Source organism: Falco cherrug, chromosome 2, assembly GCF_023634085.1.
Source record: "Falco cherrug isolate bFalChe1 chromosome 2, bFalChe1.pri, whole genome shotgun sequence".
Taxonomy (NCBI): Eukaryota; Metazoa; Chordata; class Aves; order Falconiformes; family Falconidae; genus Falco; species Falco cherrug.
In genome coordinates, this window is record NC_073698.1 from 119,967,616 (window position 1) to 119,988,393 (window position 20,778).

Genomic DNA, 20,778 nt, shown 5'->3' on the forward strand with positions numbered 1-20,778 from the left:
ATATCCTATTGGTAAATAATGCCAGCCCCATGTGACCTGGCTAGCAGAACAACTTGATCCAACCATTTCTGATAGCTGCAATTTCAGGTATTAGGCACTTTAAAAAACCCAGATGATTACATTACACACAAGATCTTTTTTTAAAAATCCTTCAGTGAAAGCAAGCTATCCAGAGGTGCACAACTGACAGGATATGCTGCCAGCCAGGAGAAGAGCAATTGCAACAAAGCCTGCAGAAGCCTCCAGAAATACAATCGTAGGAGAGAGTCAATAAGCAGACAACAATGCTACAACATTTGAACAAAAATAAAGGAGTGTTTGATAAGAAGGTACTTCAAGAATAGGGATATGAAAGCTTGCATATGAACAGTGAACACTGGCTGGAATGGACTAGCAGGACTGGAAGATTAGCAGTTTTCTGGCACAGGGCATTCATAGCCAGTCACCAGCTACAAATAACTTTCCCAACAGGGACCCAAACTTCTCTTGAGTGCAGAAGTCAGAGGAAAATAGAAATAACAAAAAAAGAAGCACGTTACCTTATGTTACTGTCCCACTTATCTGTAAATTCTGAGTGACGATGTGGATAAATGAACCATGCAGGGTTGCAAACCTCCTTTAAATTCACAAAGCTGAAAGTAAAAATTAATTTATGCATACAACTGGGGGAAAAAAAGAAGTGTTTGACTAATGAGAAAGTATATGCCATCATCTGTCATGGGATGAATGCAAATCGTGCTTAGATATTGAAGAGCTTGATCCTCATCTTTCACAAGCCAGTTTAAAAGACTTCAGGGAAGAGAAACATTTCTCCCTCATCTCCCTAAAACCCAGTGTGTAGAAATCCACTGAGATAATGTGTAGGCATTTACTGAAAATTATTACAGCTTCTAACCTTTGCTAACAAGTTCCAGGCCTAGGTAATTGATTATAAAAATGAAACTGCATTTACCATTTGCTAACTTCTGATAAGCAGCAGCTATATAATTGATTCTCAATTTCACTACGCATCCAATTGCACCGATACAAAAGCCTGTATGTGAAACATTGATATTTTATCTAACAGTTCATCTGTTTCACGGTCTACTCTCCCTCCATGAATGAAGATTGAACTAAAATCACCACAAAAAAATGATATTGACTACTTCAGTGTACTCGGCATCATTACTGGGTAAATGACCCAAGACAAAATTAGATGCAAGGTTATCAGAAGTTACTACGTTTCTAGGAGGGAATCTAGGAGTCAGGAGCAATCATTAGTCATTGTCCCACAGGTCTCCTGAGCACATCTGTGTGTCAGAAATCTTGCAAATACCATAATCCTGTGTTTCTCCTGGCATCGTCACTGAAAAGAACACCCAGGGAATGGGCATGCTACTCCCACAGCTCCAAAGATACAGACAGACATCCACCTCCCCACTACCTTCCAATGACTTCATGACTTTCTCTCAGAAGACAGGCAAAAAATACTCCAACCTTTATTTCTTCCACTTATTCTCATAAAAAAATTCTGCTTTCCCTTCTCATTTCTTCTTTCAACTCCCATTCTCATTTTTCTCCACGTGCTTATGGAAAAAAAAAAAGCCACAACCCATTCAACACATTTCCTCTCTTAAACATCAGCAACAGTGAGGCTCCACTCATTCTCAGTTTTCTCCTTCAACACCTGCAAAAGGACTATAATCTCTGAGGCACAGGTTGGTAGACAAATTCTGATTAATTAGCTGTAGCAGAATAGTTTGTTAATATAAACACAACTCGCATCAGCACGTATACTCCTGCCAGCATAACAAATAATGCTCCCTCCTCCTCCCCCCTTTGCTTTGCTTTTGACAGTGCAGTCTGCTCACATAGGTGCACCCATGCTAGCGCCTGGGCTAGTAGAGAAGCATCAGGGAAACATACATTATATTCCTGAGCAATGTGATCCTCTAATAAAATACTCCCTTTAAAGTCTGTAAGATAATTAGCCCTGATCATTCTACCTGATATTTTATCTGACATGTTTCCTCTCTAGATCTTCCCAAAAAAACCAAAGCTTGTGTTTAATGACCTACAGGGATAAAAGAGCAGCATCCTTTTCTCCTTTACATCATCTCCTGCTGGCCTAGAGCACAAGGCTCTCCACATGGACAATCTCACAAATAGGTCAAGGCAAAGGACTTACAATCCTCATCACATTCACTTCTGATGGACTCTGACTTCCTTCACAATTTACAGCTGATCACTCTTCTCCATGCCTTAATTATTCCTAGGCTGGGAAATTCTGCAATCAAAGAACTCTGAAGTGTTGTTTGAGATGACAGATGAGCCTGTGATTAAGAAATTCAGGTTGTCAGGCTATTACAGGCATGGTTAGAGCTTGGCCAAAAAAAAAAAAAAAAAGTTTGTTTAGCTCTGTTCAGATCTTCACTCCAGTTCTTTCTCTAGCCTGAGCCCAAGTTCAAGTAGAAAGCACCATGCCTAAAAATCAATCTTCCACTGATGGGCTAGTTGTCCAGTGCAAAGAGAAAACAGGGTACACACCAGTGTTTTAATTACCACCACTTTCTCCCAGTAAATTTTCTATAGGTCTTGATTTCTAACTCAATTTCATGTACTGTGAGCCAAGATTTTACAGGCTTCCACTTACGTGAAGACAATTTTTTAATGATTTAAGTCTCTTGTAAGTAGTCATGGTAATCCTTCCTTCATTTATATTTTACAGTCCTCCAGCCTGATGAAAATGGAATTCCAGGAATTTGAACAACCTAAATAGTCAGTCATTATTCACAATAATCTAACAAAATATGCTTCACTGAAAGTTAATATTAAAAAAAATTCAAGTTCAAATTAAAACTATTCTGGAAGTTTATTTGAAATAGCAATGACAATAAAGCACTACAATATCTCATTGAAAATTAGGGCACAAACAACACATGAATGGGACCATAACTGAATTAGTCTACACTGCAAAATAAAGAAGTAATCATCACAGGATTTGATAGCCATGCATTTAAACATATTCTAATCTCAAAACTAATAAGAAGGCATAACTATAAAAATAGATCTCTCATGTTAAGTCTCATAAAAGACCCAAAACTGCAAATCTGCTCTAAAGGATTTCCTCACATTTTAATTAACAATCATAAAAATACTGTGATGAGATAATCTCAGTTTATATAGAAGCATTTTCTCCATTTAAAATTATACTCAAGAAAGCTTAGTAAGCTGCATATTCCTTGCTGACAGGCACAAAAAAACCCCGTATCTTTTCTCATATATTATATATATGAAAAAACCACATGTGCGCAATTTAAAAGCGAAGGCTTAAAAAATCAGCCGAAGAGGTGAACTTGCATCATACTCAGGAAGACTGAATTAGATCAGCCCCCTACCTAAACTGTTTCTTCGCAAGCTGTGCTAGCCAGGAGTCCTCTGCAAGGAGCAGAAAGATGCTATGACTCACAGACGGTACCCAGCATCTTCTGCAGCCTCTACACCATCACTTACGGCTTACTGAGTCCTCCTGGGCCCCCTCTGTAGGGACCCTGCTACCTTCAGCCTAAAAATTAGGTCCCTAAGAATATATATGAATACTTGAATAAATTAGAAGCTGGGTATTCAAACAGATGCTGGATCACGGCCCAGAACTATTGTGTCATTTTCTGCATTTTGTGACTTGGCACAATTGCTGTGGTAGGTTGACGCTGTCTGTCAGCTACCACAGCCTGATGCTCCCACTTCAGTCGGAGGCAGCATGAAAAGGCTCAGACTAGAAAAAATGGTTGGCAGCTGCAATTCCAGCAGCAGTGGGTCACGCAGCTACATTACACTGTTCATATTAAATAACTAATGTTCCAGTCTGGTTTTATGTGTTCTGAAGAAACTAAGGAATATGGGCTGCTCCGTCCTAGAGATGAGTTCCTCAGCCACGTTGAACGAGGGCAGCATAAGGCGCACGCTACTCCAGAGAACATCTGGAATATGTGGAGATGGCTCCACAGGACACGTAGGTCACCCAGTGCTTACACTCGGTGTACAGCACTCTTTCCCTGACACATCACCTTGTACATCAAGCCTCTTACAGGAACTAGAAGAATATGGAGGGTTTTTCCTGTACAAAAAAAGACAGCGTGAACAGCTTCTCAGGCCATCCATACTGACCAGGAGCGGAGATGGAGGCTGCCCAGAAGACACACGTTACTCCAGGCGGTTGCCCTACGAGCACAGGCTGTGCAAGCCCAGAGTAGGAGCACTTGAGCTTTGAGGAATCTCTGTGGGGAAGCAAATGTCTCAAGGCAGGGACTAACGCCACATTGTATGGCTGACATGGGGAACACAAAGGGCTGAGTGGGGCGGCCTGGTGGGGGGGGGGGCTGCCCGAGGGGCCGGCCTGCTGCTTATGGCAGGTGGGGGAAAGGGAACCCACCGAACCCAGGAGCATGTGGCGATACAAACGGCAAAGCAGGCGCTGTGTCTCTTGAAATGGGGTTTCCCTGGTGCCCCCACCTGCTCTGCTCCTCTCCCTCAAAACACTTCTAGCAACAGTTCTCTCCCGTTTTCCAGAAAGCTCTCTGCTCATTTCACTCACGAGCAAAACTCCACCTGCCCCGGCAGCCGCTTCCCCCGCCAGCCACAAGGGCAAGGGCAGCGCACGCCGGCCCTGCGGAGCCACGGCCGGGCCCGGGGCCCCTTCCCCGAGGGCCCGCTCCCGGACCCCCGCCTCCCCACCACCCTCCAGCGGCAGCGCAGCCCGATCCCAAAGCCGGGGTCCCTTCGGCCCAGCGTTCCTCCACAAGCTCGCGCTCACCACGTACGCAAGCCTCACACACACCAGCCACAGCTCCTCCTGGCCACCAAAATGGCCATCCCCCGCCCAGGCAGCATCCTTCTGCAGGCCTTCCCAAGCGATGCTCCGTCCTTCCCCGTCTCTGCTGCGAAGACCATTTTCCATATTACTTCTTTTCACAGGCTTTAGGGACATGCCTGGTTTAACATGCTGGAAGTAAGCTCTTTGCCATTTATTTGCACATGCCATCCCCTGCAGAGGTGCTGCGCTGCCTCTTTGGCCCAATTCACCAGCTACAGACAGCAAACTTCTCCTTCAGCTGGTTCGTATGTGCTCCAGTCAAAAACATTTGCTTCGAGCAGTGGGAGAAAACTGAACTTTTAAGTATAAAGCCAGTCCATCTTCTTTCTCACATTAATACACCCTGCCAAAGATTCAAAGTGCTGCTCTTGCAATTCTAAATACTCTAGCTTTCCTTAATTGTTCTCACCTCTAAAGCCTTCACCCTCCTAAACCTACAGATCAGAGACATACACTGCCAGTGACACAGTGAAGTTTAGCAAAAAATATGTTCCATTTCTCAGCCTCAAATGTTCCCAAATATCTTTTAAAGTCCAAGTGCAGTTTATAAATCAAAACCACCTCTATTGTGTTATTTTGTTTCCCTTAAACCAAAGAAAGAACTTACACTTTTTTTTCCTTAAACATTTGCTGCTAAAAGAATAAAAATCTGTGGGTAAAATTTCGAGTATTCCATTTCTGTATCTTTTTCCAATTCCTACGATCTTGGAACAACAAGTTTAGACTCCCCTCCAAATAAAATGGCAGAAAAGCAGCAGCTTTTCCAGTGTGAATCTGCATGCCAATGCACTCCACAAAATTTTAAGCTTCCAGTTGCATGTGCCATCAGTAGAAGAGATCACACCTGGGTACATACAAAATACAGCACCTAGAAGGCATAGCTAGAGCCCACACAAGGGCTTGGTCCCAGGGCTAAATCATATAAACCCACTAATGCTCCTCAGCTGCAGCAGTGGCCGCTGGTGGGGGCTGACTCTGCCAGGCTGCCTCGAGAGTCACTCATCACCTTAGTGCTTCCCTGCAACAGAGGGAAGAAGTGCCATCTCTGAGGAATCACTGCTCCTGCCCCAAGTCCTGGTGGAAGCTGAACCTCCTTAGGCTTTCTGACCTGGACACGTGCTGTTCAAGGTCAGGTCACACAGCAACTCCCACCCTCCAAGTCTTGCAGGGCAAAGCTTGGCTACCCCTGACATGGGGAGAACTCTTGAGCATACAACTCTCATCAGGTATAGCTGCAAATACAATTTGGACAAGGTTAAGCATTATGGACTCACCAACAGCGTGTTGGCAATAGCAATTATCGAGGATGTGCGACTATTGCAGAATTAGCCCACATAAAATTTTCTAGCCTTGTAATTGCAACTAAAGTTTTACCGAGCAGCCAAAGGCCACAAAGCATTCACTGTTTGAGGCGTAGCTCAAGCAAATGACACGATGCCACAAGAGACCTAAAGCTCAGATTATTTTTCCGCCACTGAAGTACCAGAGTTTAGGTTAGACTTCTCAAATCCTCTTAAAAGGCATGCTGTGGTACTTCCAAACTGGCTTAAGAGCCCAGGATTGCTGACATGTCCTAGGGAAAAGTGGCTCTCCTAAGCCGCTGTCAGTCCCGATTGTAGACAGAAGGAAACTGTTGTCAAACTTCACTGTTTGAAAAGGCTGGCACACAGTACCACTTACTCCAGAGACCATGATTACTTTCCTCTTTCATTAAATGATATTTAAAAAAAAAAAACCAAACTCCAACCTTCAACCCACATGCAGTCCTCCATCTTCCCTGAATAGAAGGAATCAAAGCAACTTTATAGGTTTTTTCCTTTAAAGTTGCCATTGAGAAAGCTAATGGGAAACTGCCAAGCTGAACATTTTATTAGCAGATGGAAGTTTTAGGTCTTAACCTCATACCTGGAATTAACACAAGCCTGGATAAAGCTGTTTGTCTAGTATCTATCCTTACTGCCTTTCCTAAAGAAAGAGTAATGGTCCACCTTTATAGAAAGAACAGAAGAAGAAAAAACCCACCAACACACCCCCACTAAATAAACCATCCAGACTTTATGAAAAGTTTTACTAAGAAAATAAAGAATTTCATTGCAATAGTCCTCTTAAAGCATCTATTACCATTTTCAATTAACTGGGTCCCTCAAGTTTTATGTAGTTTACTACACAGTCACAGAACTTGCAGACCATGAGCCACCAATCTCCTTGTGTGGTTATGAAAAAAGTCAGTGCTGTACAGTATGTCCAAAAAAGTAACAAATATTTACTCCACTGCACAAAGAGAGCCTCCTCCCAAGGAGCTACGGCACCCACCACACTCACCACTCTGCTCTTCCACACCTACAAGAAAAGCTTCTCAGAACAATCATCACTGTTTAGGGATGGTGACACCTCGAAGATTAGCACAGTTGAAAAGCAAGGAAAAGCAAGCTATTTACGGGGGATTTGTGAATTTGAATCCACACCTAAGACAAGGCACCCCACCATAGCAAGAGGGCTAGGTTTTATATATGCTTACACAAAACTTCCAGATGTGAAGCTCATACATGGCCCTCAGGAGCAACCATATATAAAGCTGTAACAGTAATTCACTTCAAAAAACAGTTTAAAAGCACTACTTCCATCCAGAAAAATGAACAAGCTTTCTGGGCTGAACCATCAACTTCAGTCTTCAAAATAACTCCCACATTTTATAAAACTGGACTGCGAATTCCAGCTAAAACCAATTTACCTTCTTCTTCTCCTCCAGGTGCGGGTATGACCCCTCATGACACCCTGCTGCTTTCTGGACGAAGCTTCTGGCAGCTCACGCTCGCCCATTCAGCATTCATTAAAGAAACACACTGCATTATTCATTCCTCTGTGCCCTGTGCCACTGATGCAATGGAAAGAGAGCCAAAGATCACCAGCATACCGAGTATGCTGAAGCCCATCCTTCCTTATCACTGCTGTACTTGCAGATGGACATAATGATTAAAAAGTGACCTACTGAGTGCTTTGCACACCATTCAGAGCAGGAGGAAAAAGAAAATAATAAATGGGACGCTCCTAAAGCCAGCAGATGCCTTTCTGCAGCAGTTCAGAGGGTTAGCGTGCCCCCAGCAAAAGCGGGTAATTTCTCACGGCTGGGAGGAACACAGACTCTTCCCTTCCCCTCCCACACAGCGGAAAGGAAGCGGCCACCACGGTCACTATAGGCGACCACCATTACAGAGAGTTTCTGACCTCTGGCTCCTGAGTGGCACGCTGCCCAAGAGCGACTCCGAAGCTGCCATCACCCAGCTGTGCTGCATGGTGGCTGCGGCAGTGCTCCAAGCCCCAGTCCGTGGCTGTGTCCAGCAGGCTCTGCAGAGCCTAATGCCACCAGCATGCCCCAACACCCTGCTACATCCCCACTCTCACAACAAGACCTCTGAAAAAACACATTCCTCCCTGCCAATCCTACCCCTCTGGCTCTCAGGCAGACATGATACACCTCTTATGGCCCTCTGATATACCAGAATTTTGATATATAAGCCGGAAAGGTTACCTTCCCCAGTCCTACAGCAGCTTCCTTGTGGCTGCAGACAACAAGGGCTTACGGCTCTTTTGAGATAAAGAACTTTGTTTCTTACAAAGCAGGCATATGCTATGTTAAGATGCATAGAAGATGCCAAATACATTCCGTGAACCTAAACTAGAAAAACTGTTAGCATGCTTTTTTCCACATCCATGGTTATCAGCTTTGCAACTTGCCACTTACTCTCCACTATCTCAAAAGCTTTAGACTCCTCCCCCTGCCACCCTTGGAAGCTGTGCAGAAGTTTTGGATTTAACACTGCGGGGCACTTAAAATGATAAGCAATGACAAGAAATGACCTGCAGACACAACTGAATCTGGCTGAAATACCAGGACCTGAACCTTGGCAAACCTGCAGGTGAACTTCCAGCAGCCCCAAGCCGACATCAGAGAGTCAGGCAGACACTGAGGAATTTGCTGCTGTAGGGCAGCACACATTAACCGGGGTTAAACCTTTTGGGTAAAGGTCATACTAAGGACTTAAACTTCAAAGCTAAGACAGAACCTGTTGCATCATTCAACAGTAGTGTGATGAGCAAGGTCAAACTAAGCCGTGGAACAGCTACCCCTCCAAAAGGCAAAGCCCTGGTACAGAAACCATGTCAAGAGCTAAATCACTACAGCAAAAACATTGAAAGCTTCCAGAAAACATTAACAAAAAAAACCCCCACTTATAATGGCAACAAAGATGCAAAATGTAAATTTATGCAAGTCACCATCATTATTTGCTTATATATTAGCAACTGTTTCAAATCATAGAACAGTCTGCACAGCAAGCTCTGCATTACCAAGAGTTCTTGTCTGTACAGAAACCTGACAGTAAGAAACATAAATCACTCATATAAACTGGAACCTGGTGGGACATTCATATTACTGACTTCCTTATTGCTTCTGTGGGTAAGTAGGGTTCAAGACTAGCAGTAAGTTGTGCAGTAGTTTGAGAACTGAGGAGTAATATTACACAAACGATAAGTCTCAGTCATGAATTAAAGTTGGAAAAATTATCCCCTTGCTAACCTTTCAAGCTGTCAAGTGTAAGATGCAAATGTTTTCTTGATTTACATCACCAGTTGTCAGCACACTACTTCGTTGGCAGTGTCAGAAACTTTCAACTTCCCCAATCTGAGAAAACAAATCCCATAATGCTATGTGAATGAGTTGTAAGATAACACTTCCCCTATTGTCTTCTCCATATGCAAGCACTTAATATACAACTTGATGTGCAGTATCGAGAATGAAGGAATCGACTCAGAAACCTTCTCTCTTCTGATGTTACACAGCTACACTGAAGTTCCCCAAATCCCACCTAAACATTCCATTCTTTGTCCCTCTTCTTCTGTTCCATGTATAGCTTTGTAGGTAAAAGCCATTAAGCTCATCTCTGCTCTTCAAAACAAGTAGAATAAACTAACAAACAGATATGATTTTATCTGGATGAGTCACAGAACTCATTTTGCTAATCTACATTTCATGAAACAAAATTCCATGCCAAAAGGGAATAATACCCAGGCTAAAACTCTAGACAATCAACAGCAAAATAATTCAGGCACTGCAATTAAAGAACCACATCTCACAACTAACATTAAGACCTCACACCTGCATCTAACTGCTATTTTTAAGCCCAGTTCAAACTGGGTGTTCTCTGTAAGCTACCTAGTTACAGAGGCTTATGTGAACACTTACCATTCCACTGCACAGATAAACCACATCAGCCCTCTCTTGCCTCTCAGCCTTAGCAATTCTTCCTGGCCAGCATGATAAACTCACTCAATTCAACACCAAGTTCTTTAAAAGTAAGTTCTTCCACTTTGATTTGAAAAAAAAAAAAAAAACAACAAAAAAAAACAAAACAAAACCTAACCAACCCTAAACCCACCCACAAAAAAAACCCACAGAACCCCAAAAACTCAGAGAAAAAAAACCCAACAAAAACTTAACATGTCAATCGGTTGTGTGAAATGCCCCATTTAACTCTAGACGTATACAAGCTACATCTATTTTGTTATCCAGTATCTAAAGTTATTTTCTTTAGTTCAATCAAAAATATGCAACTTCTGTGCACTGTATTTGTGCAGGATTCATCTGACTGAAGAATAATGCTGAGTTCATTACAAGTTTAATTGAAGGTGACCCAATTTAAAGGACTTTTTGTTGTTTTTTAGAAGGGCTTGTCCTTAATGGGGCTTCATAATTAGTTTCAAAATAGTCTGATAAGAAATGAAATTTAAAAAATAAAGGATCCAAGAAAAATGTAAAATCCTAATTTTGCAGAACAGTTATCAGCTTTCTGTATGTACCTGTTTCTGCGTTAGAGACACGGAACGGGTCAAAAGTATACCAGCACATACCTGAACTGGCTTTCTTTTACAATAGCTTAGAATCCAGACTCCTTTTACAGAACAAAATACATATTCCAGTTCTCCTTTACGAGCCTAAAAGAACTTACTGAAGGAGTCCATTTTGTTAAACAAAGGTCCTATGTGATACATCTTCTAGCTTTCTCTCACCGCAACAGTCTATCTGGTGCAATCATCCTATTTGTACCCTATTTCATGCAACACCACTCTTGGCCCATTTCATCTTTAGAAAGTACCCTCTTTTTATTCTATTTCTTTTTGAGCTTCTCCAGGAATCTCCCCCCCCCCGAAGACATGAAGAGGTCATTTTAAAACCCGATTCTGTGACGCACCCATTTAAAACACACAGTGCCTTGCTGCAAAAGAGAAGTATCTCCAACTGAGTCATCGTTTGGGGGTTGCCTGTTACATGACTGGGATTTGTCCTTCCTTCCCCTTCACACAACAGGAAGCCTGTGGTGAAAGTAAGACGCCTGCAGAAACAAAGCCTGGTACCACAGAACACCGCAAAGAAACAAAGACTTTTAATACAACTTTTAAGCTGAAACCAGAGGTCTGCAAATTGCGGAGACACACTGCTAACAGTAAGGTAGTGGAGCTCCCTCTATTGAACTAGCTGCCATAGCTCTTCAAGCTTAAAAGATGCCAACTCTGCTCAGAATCAATGTTTTGTTAAAATGAAAAACCGAAACTCCCCAGCCCAGACAGCTGGGATGCACCCATCAGGTACACTGTACGAGAGAGCTAGCCGAGGGAAGGGGACAGCCACCGCCCAGAGCTTCGGCCACATGTCGAAATATCACCAACCTGCCAGGGCTCCAGCCCGGAGGACTTCTGCTCTCCATGAGATGGGAGGAGATGTTTAAAACGTGCCTGCTGTTTCAGTGCTTTCCCTCAGGACCAAAACTGCTGTGACCGATAGCCATGTCTACTGATGCCGGGAGGTGCTGCAGATGGGGCTACTGCAGCACAAAATGCAATGCGTCAACGCGGTTCAAGCATCTGAAGTTTTTCTTCACAATAAGGGGTTAACCATCCGGAGTACAATTTAATTGAAAACAGATGATACGGATATATAGACTGCTGAAACACTCATTAAATCACCAAATGCACTTTTTGCTTGTTATCAAGGGAACAGATCAGTATTTCCACTGCTATTGAAGGCACTTCAAATGCTTTCTAACCAAACATTACAGAACTGTTCTAACCCCTGATAACCTCTAAAAATCATACCCTAAAGCTGCAGGCACTCTCTCTACGGTTTTATCACTTTCTCCCTTTTTTTTGCCTCCAAAAAGAGGCATATTTCTTAACAGCAAAAATACCAGTTCAGTAGAAGCAGCAGTTGTTTTAATAAGTAAATATTTATTTGCCTTTCTGGAGACCTAGATGCATGATAAGAAAAGCAATTTAATCTAAAGGCAGGCAGGTATCCTCAAAAGAGTTGCCACTTTGGAGCAGAAGATTAACATCCACAGGCGTAGGACTGCCTGTGATTCAAGCCATCCTCAATAAAACACATGGGGGGAAGAATGAAAACAAAACAAAAACAAAACCAGAAAAAAGGAAGAAACTCGATCCAATGGCTGCCAGTAGTAGATTGTCAGCATACTAGTTATACTGCAATCTCCTCTCTAAAAGATAAAATTAATTTTCAAGTGTATTAAAGACAGGAACATAGAGCCTCTTTTAATATCCATCCTGTTCTTATTAAAGAAAAGATACCAGGATAAAGAATGTGTAGGTCAAAGCCCTGTCTTCAGGGAAGATAAGGCTCAACAATTTCAAATCAAGGGGAGTTGTTAATACTCAGTTTTTCCTGGATAAATCACGTTCTGCTCAAGTCAATTCTAATTATCACCCTACAGCATTTGCAGTTCTTGAAGAGTCTCTCATTTGAGCATCGGTGCATGGAAGCGTAACTATTTTTCTTGAAAGGAGAGGAACTCAAGAGAAATCAGCACAGTGCAACAGGTCCTCAATTCTTTTACAAGTGTGGCCTTGCAGTTTACATGCATTTTCTATTAAAAAAAAATAAAATTATTGTATGACCAGAGGAATGAGCTATACGCTAGTCAACCAATAGGAACTTTGAGGAGCACTGAACAGAGAGTATGTAGATCACAGTTTTTGGATATTGTACTCTTTCTCAAAAAACAACATGTAAAAGTCTAGCCCTGTATCAGTTTGCTGAACTAAACAAGACCATACTAGAAAAACCATATTGTTAGTGATGTGAAAAAACTGTTTCCACAATCAGCATGGTAGTATTAAAAAAAAAAACCAAAAACAAAACCACAACCTCCCACATGTGAAACAGCAGTGGAACAAGTGCTGCAGACCAACCCTTGAGCCAGCTTATCTGTAGCCATCACACCTAGGGTCATGTAGTGCAGCTCACAGAAAGAGAAACGGAATATTGATCATCTAGCATTAGGAGGTCTTGTTACAAATTATAGCTCCTACAAAGTTAGCACATTCAGTCTCTCAAGTGGTAATAAGCTCAAAGTATATACAGGTAGACTTGGCTCCTCCGTAGCTGTTTCTTACTCAGCAGTCTGCTTTTCTTTCACTCAATCAGTCCAAAACTACCCTCCAGCAGTTTTAGCAAAAGTTTAGCAAAAACTACCCTCCAGTATGTCCCTGTGTCAGGAACCTAAGAAAAGCCCACAGTGGTGTGATGTGGTATGACTAGCCAACACGCTAAAGCTATTGCCACCACAGTAGTGCTTATTTATGTAGGAGGTCCTTCTGCACCATACGTAATCAGGTGTGACGTCATGGAAATCTGCAGTGAGGACCCTGACAGCTTAAGACTATAAAACGCACTACAGAAGTAGGCTATTTGTAAGAAAATAGAAAGATAATTTTATCCTGATCGCAGATGTAATCTGCATTATGTAAAACACAACGCTATTTTCTTTGGTTTCCCCTTCATGTGTCATCGTGCATAAATATTTAGAGATTCTGCTCCCCAAAACTTTCTGCTGGAAATAAGCCAACAAATAGCTTAACTTCTAATACAAAGACAGCTGGAACTGTTTACCCTGGGATTACACATTAGCATCCTAGGTTACCTTCAGGAAGGAGTATGGATGGTACTGTAAGAAAGGGTATTACTCTTACAAAGGTTGGAAAGTGGAAATAAGATATCTGTGGTAAGTCATATTTAATCCCAAGATAATTATTTCATGAACATAATAATTTCTCCAGTAAAAATCAATGGGCTGAAATTTCAGAGATTTACAGACCTGAATGATTTCTGCTGTTGCCCTCTGCCTTATGAGAATTGCTAAGAAACCCAGCAGAGCAAGGGAGGAGCACAAGAAGGAAAAAATAATTTATGTTGAGAGACTTTTCTAGCACATTCAAAACAAAAAAGAACGAACAAAAAAGATTGCAAACACTTCCCAAAGCAAAGAATTTAACAACTTACTGTTTTGCTACCTGTGCGTTGGATACATAATATATCAAAACATATATACATGGTGCAGACATTTCCTGACTTCGCATTCAGAAAATCCATGTGCACTTCAGGTCTTAATACAGAAAGCCAGTTTCTGCAGGTCAGCATCGCACCACATGTACTAGGGGAAAAACCCCTTAGTCAGGAGGGAGAACACATGTCATGTGAATGAGAAGACCACACATTACAGCCTCACTACCCTTACACAATGTGGGGATATGTAACAAGTCTTCACTAATAAAACATAGTACCAGAGACACCGAGCTTGGTACTTGTAATTCACCAGAAAGCAGGGGGAGAGGGAAGCTTTACAAAAGGTCACGATTAGCTCCTGATTAAGAGTTAACTTCCTTTTCACATAGTCATTTCCTCTAGAAAAGTATGAAATTTTAATTGGTGTTCTCGTTTAGTCTGACCTAGACTCAGTCTCCTAGCACCAAATGCAGACTTGGACACACACCCCCCCCCCCCTTTTTTTTTTTTTCTCTCTCAAGTGTGTATTTTCCTCAGCAGTTTACCTTGTCAAAAAAGAACCTCAAAATTTCTCATGGGGATCTACAGTCAGCTTGAATATTGCTGGAGATATCTACACCTGACGCACATAAACTTTTAATATGCTTTTAACAGCTTATCTATTGCTTTCAATATGCAAACTTGAAATGGCACTCCCAAAAGCCAAGCAACATGATAGAGTAATATATCCAGAATTTGTTGTAGATGATAGCAAATTAGCTATCACCTAAAATAGCTGAGATAGCAAGGAGAAAGAAACGTGAAGTCTACAGTCATATCAAGAGCTTTTTATGGATATTTTAATATTTAAGTACCTTTTACACACAGAATAAACAGGGAACTAGAGGCTTAAATCTTGTATTAGGCTTCCCAGGCATTTTCAGTACTGCAGAGAAAGTTTCTGAGCCGAGGTGGGGCTGGTTCCTCCCCCTAGGTCTTTGCTCACACCGTTAGCCCGAGCTTCTCCTTGAGAGGGCAAGGAAGAAATGGAGAGCAGAAAGAACCAGGCAGATGGTTTTACCTCCAACCAATTATTTAGATCGTAGTGGTCACATCCCACCTTTTTATACATCTCCATCAACACAACTCCCGAGATAAAATATTTTATGGCTTCACGTTTCATTCAATGGGAGAATGTAGACAGTCACACAATCTGTGAGATCATTTTGTATTTCCTAGGATAAACCTCTCCATGGGGGGGGGGGGGGGGGGGGTGGGGGGGGGGGGGGAGGGGGGCAAGTCATGCTGCTTAGAAGCCGAGGTGCTTATCTCTCCTGGATACTCCACATGCCTTTCAGATCTCATAAACCAAACAATCTCTCCTGAAGACTTTCTCTATATTACAGAAACCAGTATCTTCTGTAAGTTCTGCCACCGAGACTGATAATTTTTATGTCCTACGGTGATTACACGCTGTAGTTGCCAAAGCAAAAGCCTAGCAGAACAGCCTGCCATATTGCTTATGGTTCCAACATCGCTTTGGGTTCTGTTTGGAGCTTTTTTCTTTTTACTATTCTAATTGAAATTAAAGCTTTGGCAGCCTTACTTTATGGCTGTAGCTCATTTCCTACTGAACTAGAGCCTGCAGAAAAGAAACATTAATAAATGCAGCAAAAAAAAGCTCTGTTCTGATCTTCCCTTTGGATGAGAAGATGCTGCCTGTAAATGGTTAACGGGAAAGCACACAGTAACAGGGCAGAGGCCAGGAATGAAAAACCACCAACTCGACACTTCTGCAAACCCTTCGCGGCAGCGAAGGCAGGCGCAGAAAGGCAAAGCCATTCCTTAAAGCAATACAGAACGTTACCACAGGCTGACGCTCTTTCTACAAGAATAATGAGCCGGGCTCCGCGCTGAATGCAGCACTCCGCACTTCACAGCTTCTCCCTCAGACTTCACTTTCACGCTCAATATTTACAAAATAAAGCCTACAAGCACCTCATGGCCAAAATATTCCCGCAACAATCAGGGTATTTAGCACTCCCCGCGCCTTCCCACTTCCCCAACGCCTCAAGAGCGCTTTCACGGGGCGGCGGGGAGGGGGTAAGTGACCCACGCCAGCCCGATCCATCCTCACCCCACGCAGCGCGACCGCCAGGCGTGGGACCCGCGCTGCCCCCGCGTGCCCCCAGCATCGCGCCCCGGGTAGCCCCCGGCATCGCGCCCGGCAGCCCGCCCCCGGGTACCCCGGTACCGAAGCCGGGGAGGGAAGGAGCGGCCGAAGCGCCCAAGTTGGAGGCGGCTGGCCACGGGGACGTGCCGCTCCGAGCCGCGGCTCTCCCGCCCGCCGCGCGCTGCCAACGCCCCGGAGGGACCCCCGCCGCCGCCGCTCCCCACGGGGGGAGGCGAAACAGCCCCCCCCCCCGCCGCCCCCCCGGCTGGGGCAGCCCCTGCCTTCCCCTCGGGAGAGGCGGCAGCAGCGCGCCCCGGGGGCGGGGGCAGGAGGGGACCAGCCCCGGCCGCTCCCCGCCGAGGCGAAAGGGGCTGCGGGGCCGGGAGCGACCCCCGGCGCAGAGCCCCCGGCTGACGAAGGGCGGCCCCGCGGGCGGCAGCGAGCGGCGGGCGGGCACGGCCACCCGCGGCCCCGGCCTCCCCCCCCGGCAAGTTCGGTGCGGCCGGGACAGCGCGGCCGCGGGTGCCGCTGCTCGCGGCGGGCGGGCGCTCACCGGGCGGCAGGCAGAGCGCTGCCAGCAGCAGGCACAGCAGCGGCGGCGGCGGGCGGCGGCAGGAGGCGCAGGCGGCGGCGGCGGCGGCGGGGGGCTCCATCATCCCGCCTGCCCGCGGCGGGACCGGCAGGCAGCGGCGGAGCGGGGCGGTGCGCGGCGCCCGCGGGGGCTCTTCCCTCTCGGAGCGGAGCGGGACGGTGGTTTCTCCCCCTCCGAGGCGGGGAGGCGGCAGCTTTCCCGGGGCGGCGGGAGGAGCGGGAACTTGCGGGGCGGCTGACTCTCCGTCTCGGCGAGGAGCGACTCCGCACCGGAGCAGGTGGCGGCTTCCCTCTGGCAGCCGAGCGGCGCTCCAGGACTGGGAGCTGCGGCGGCAGAGGCGGAGCCGGGCGGCGGCAGCGGCAGCGCTGGGTCCGCCCCCCCTGCTCCCGCCCCCGCCGTCGGGCGGGCAGGGCCAGCCGCCGCCCCGCCGCTGCCGCCGCCACTACGCCGGGCCTGCCCCGGGGGGACGGGGCCGCTGCTGACCGCGGGGGGACGGGGCCGCTGCTGCCCCCCGGGGGCACCGTGGAAGCAGCGGGGCGGGGGCAGTGGGGCTGGTGGGGTGCGGGTCAGCCGGCCCCCCTTGGCCCAGCCATCCTCTGCATCTGCCCGGTTGGCTTGGCTGGTTCTGTGCGCAGGATGTGTGCTGGATGGCAGTGTTTCAAATAAAAAGCTAACTATTATTATTAATAATAATAATGATGATAATAATAATAATAGTAGTAGTAGTAATAATAATAGTAATAGTAGTGATGCCTGATGCCTGTTATGTTCTGTCTTTAGAAGTGTGATGGAGGCCCTTGTTATCCCCTCCCTAGCCACAACAGAAAAAGTAAAAGGAACCAGAGATGATAATAACCAGTTTAATCTGATTTAACTAATTTATCATAGGAGTCGGGTAAAGGGAAGGGAAAGGAGCTCACAACACATCATTTCGTGAAGAAATGTGCTGAAGGGCAAAGGAGGGATCGTTCATCACTCTAGAAGTCGGCTGCCCTAAAGGTCAAAGAGATCCCTGGCAGAAGGAATGTCACCCAGGAGCACTTCGCTGCCCCGCGCTGCCTTCCCCCACCCCCGGGCCAGAGCAAGGGGTGCTGTTTGAGGGGGGTAATGGGCGCCCCAAGCACTCAGCCAGCCACAGCCAACGGTAACGGCACGGGGTGCCCAACATATCTCCCACGCTGCCACATGAACTAAGCCTGATGTCCGAAATCTAAAAATATGAATCATCGCTGGCCCCTCCAGAGGGACTTTCTGGTAGTGAAATCCAAAGTGTCAAGTGCTTTATCTCACTTGACCATGTGATGATGTGAATTCTTAGACAGGAACTTCCCCAAAACTCCTGGAAATCAAAGACAAACTTACCCGGTCTGTTCTGCAAATAATATCTTCACTGTTCTCAAAACAAGTTTCATGATGGCTAACAACTAAGAACACTCAAGCATTACTGTGATACAGAGTAGGTTTAGAATAACTCAGCCTGCGTCTTTTTTTCCTGATTAATCACGCTTGTTTTCTGTGAAGTGGGGTAAGAATATTTTGCTTTTAGAACTTCAAGTCTAAAGCATCCACTTTAAAATGTTCTTCTGTTCTCCCACATTATTATTATTATTGTTATTATTATTATCTTTTATTGTGTAAGGCATGCTATGCAATCATTTAAAAAATATTTTACTTTCTAGGCTTACTGCTCAGCAGAGCTCTGTCATCCTTTGTTTTCTCAGCAGATTTCTCTCTATGGGCACATTACTGAGCAGATTAAAAAAAAAAAGTACTACTTTTAAGATCAAATAAGCTTTTTGTCTTCCTGTTGAAGCTGATTAGTATTTCCCATTCAGTCTTTTTGACTTCCATGTTTAAAAGCAGTGGAGTACTCATTACTAGGGATATTTAGTACTTTTATTGCAGTCGAGCCTGGAGTCCCCCTCAAAATCTTGAGCAAGACATCAGATAGAATTGCACTGAGATGACCACCTAATCCAGTTCCAAGTTGTATTCCTACTAGAGTTTTTTAACTCCTAGTGCTTTTAATAGCATGTGCTGGTTTTGCAACAACTTGGTCTCCATTATGAATTAACGGCCTAATCCTGCCTTCTTTATTGGTACGGGCAAACCTGTTGAAGCTAGCAGGATTGTGGCTGGGAAAAAAAAGATGGAAAAGTCAGTCTAAAAATTACCTGAATGCAAACAAACATAGAAGAAGAAAGGCATTACAAGCCAGAATTCACTGGGCATTCAGTATACATTTCCTTTCAAACATGGCAATGGCAAGATCAATTTGTATAAATACAAATAGATGCTTTGCTGGCTTAGGGTATTAAATAATGCTCAAGCGCCTTGCTTTTAAAGCAGATGATTAACTGCCCCCTCATTTGCATCCAAATAATTAAAAGCATATATTTTCCATCAGTGGGAGCGGGGATGAGGAAGTCTTTGTGAATATTGCAAATAATTTCCAACAGCATGGTGGAGAGGCTAGAAGGCAAGCTGTACGGCTACACGTTTAAACAGGCAAAACATACAAAGTCATTTTACAATTTATGCTTTAAAAGAGTATTCATAAAAATTATTTGATGACTATTTTGCTCTCATGTCTGTACTGAATGTGTGGTTTAAACTCTGTAAGAAATACGAGAAATGCGGAAGATTACATTAAGGACGTAATACTTAAATCAGAAGTATGATTTGTTTAGGGTTTCCCTCACTCCTTTGTCATTTCTCTTCAAAGCTGTTTCTACCTTTCACTTGAAAGGAGCTCTTTGAATTTTGAGTAAATAGAAAACATCTCAAGCTCAGATTACTCGAGTGTTTTGATAACTTTGCAGGAAATTTAAATGAGATTAGAAATTGTCAAGATAATTATTAAAGATATCTTTATGTGCTATGTCATTTCAACTGTCCTTAATTCTGAGATTTGTAGTTAATTCTTTTAATGGCTGTTGGGTTGACAGAATATAGATTTGGTTTTTTACAGATTATTTTCTTGGGCCATGCTCCTCTTCCCCTTGAAGTTAATGGGAGTGTGAGTGAATCATGTTTGGAAAGCAGCAAACTGCCTGGCTTTAAAGTCCAAAATACACTTTTTTTTTTCTTTTTTTCTTTTTTTTTTTTTGAAGGAGTTAAAACACTTACTAGTACAAAAAAAATCTGGAGAAAATAACTTTGTGTTTGAAAAGCACTAATAATAATAGTAGTAGTAGTAGTAGTAATAATAATAATAATAATAATATCTTTGATAAATGCTTAATCCTATCAAACCATAGATTTTCTATTTATGTGACAAAGTGGATTAAAAGTGTAATCCATTAATAATGGTTGTGCATCAGAACAAAGGTTTTGTTAAACTGAAATACAATTTCCCATTTACAACAGATGCATAAAATGGTTACTTTGGAAGCAAATTTCTAGCAAGTCTGTTAGAGAATACTTTTGACTAGAGCACTGCTCAACACTCCTGGTAATTTAATCTGTTGTTAATAGTGAGTGAAGATTTAGTCTTGGGCGATAGTTAATACCATGTCAATGAAACTGTGCGTGCCATTTGGACTCGGTGTTCCCTAGTACACTCTGCAAAACGGGAGCTGCCTGTTGTTGCAGCTGCCCTGGAATTGTGAGACAACTACTGAATGCAATGTCCAGCCTTGCAGGTCTGTAAATCTGGTTCTGTTAGTGTAGCTGGAGACTGCTGAGTTAAAGGTGTTAATTCAGAAGATACCTACGTGGGTATAGGTTCTTGGCATTTGCATTAATACTTGTTGCATCATGATCTAACACGAAGGGTTAAGCATGACTGTAATCCATTCCGCCAGTTACAGCATTACTAAAGGAAC

The 20,778-nt window shown here is 44.1% G+C and overlaps 1 protein-coding gene across 4 annotated transcripts in view; it reads right to left on the reverse strand.

The window, feature by feature from the left end:
• Nucleotides 1–17,316, reverse strand: part of ALCAM (activated leukocyte cell adhesion molecule) — a 125,146-nt gene extending 107,830 nt beyond the window's left edge. Inside the window, exon 1 of one of the 4 annotated variants that reach the window (XM_055702428.1) lies at nucleotides 16,913–17,316. In XM_055702428.1, the coding sequence (XP_055558403.1) occupies nucleotides 16,913–17,015 (103 nt within the window). In that variant the 5' untranslated portion in view covers nucleotides 17,016–17,316. Of the gene's footprint in view, nucleotides 1–14,204; nucleotides 14,226–16,912 lie in introns of those variants that run through there. The other 3 variants (XM_055702426.1, XM_055702425.1, XM_055702427.1) reach the window with 3 other exon arrangements.
• Between the last annotated feature and the right edge of the window lie 3,462 nt (nucleotides 17,317–20,778).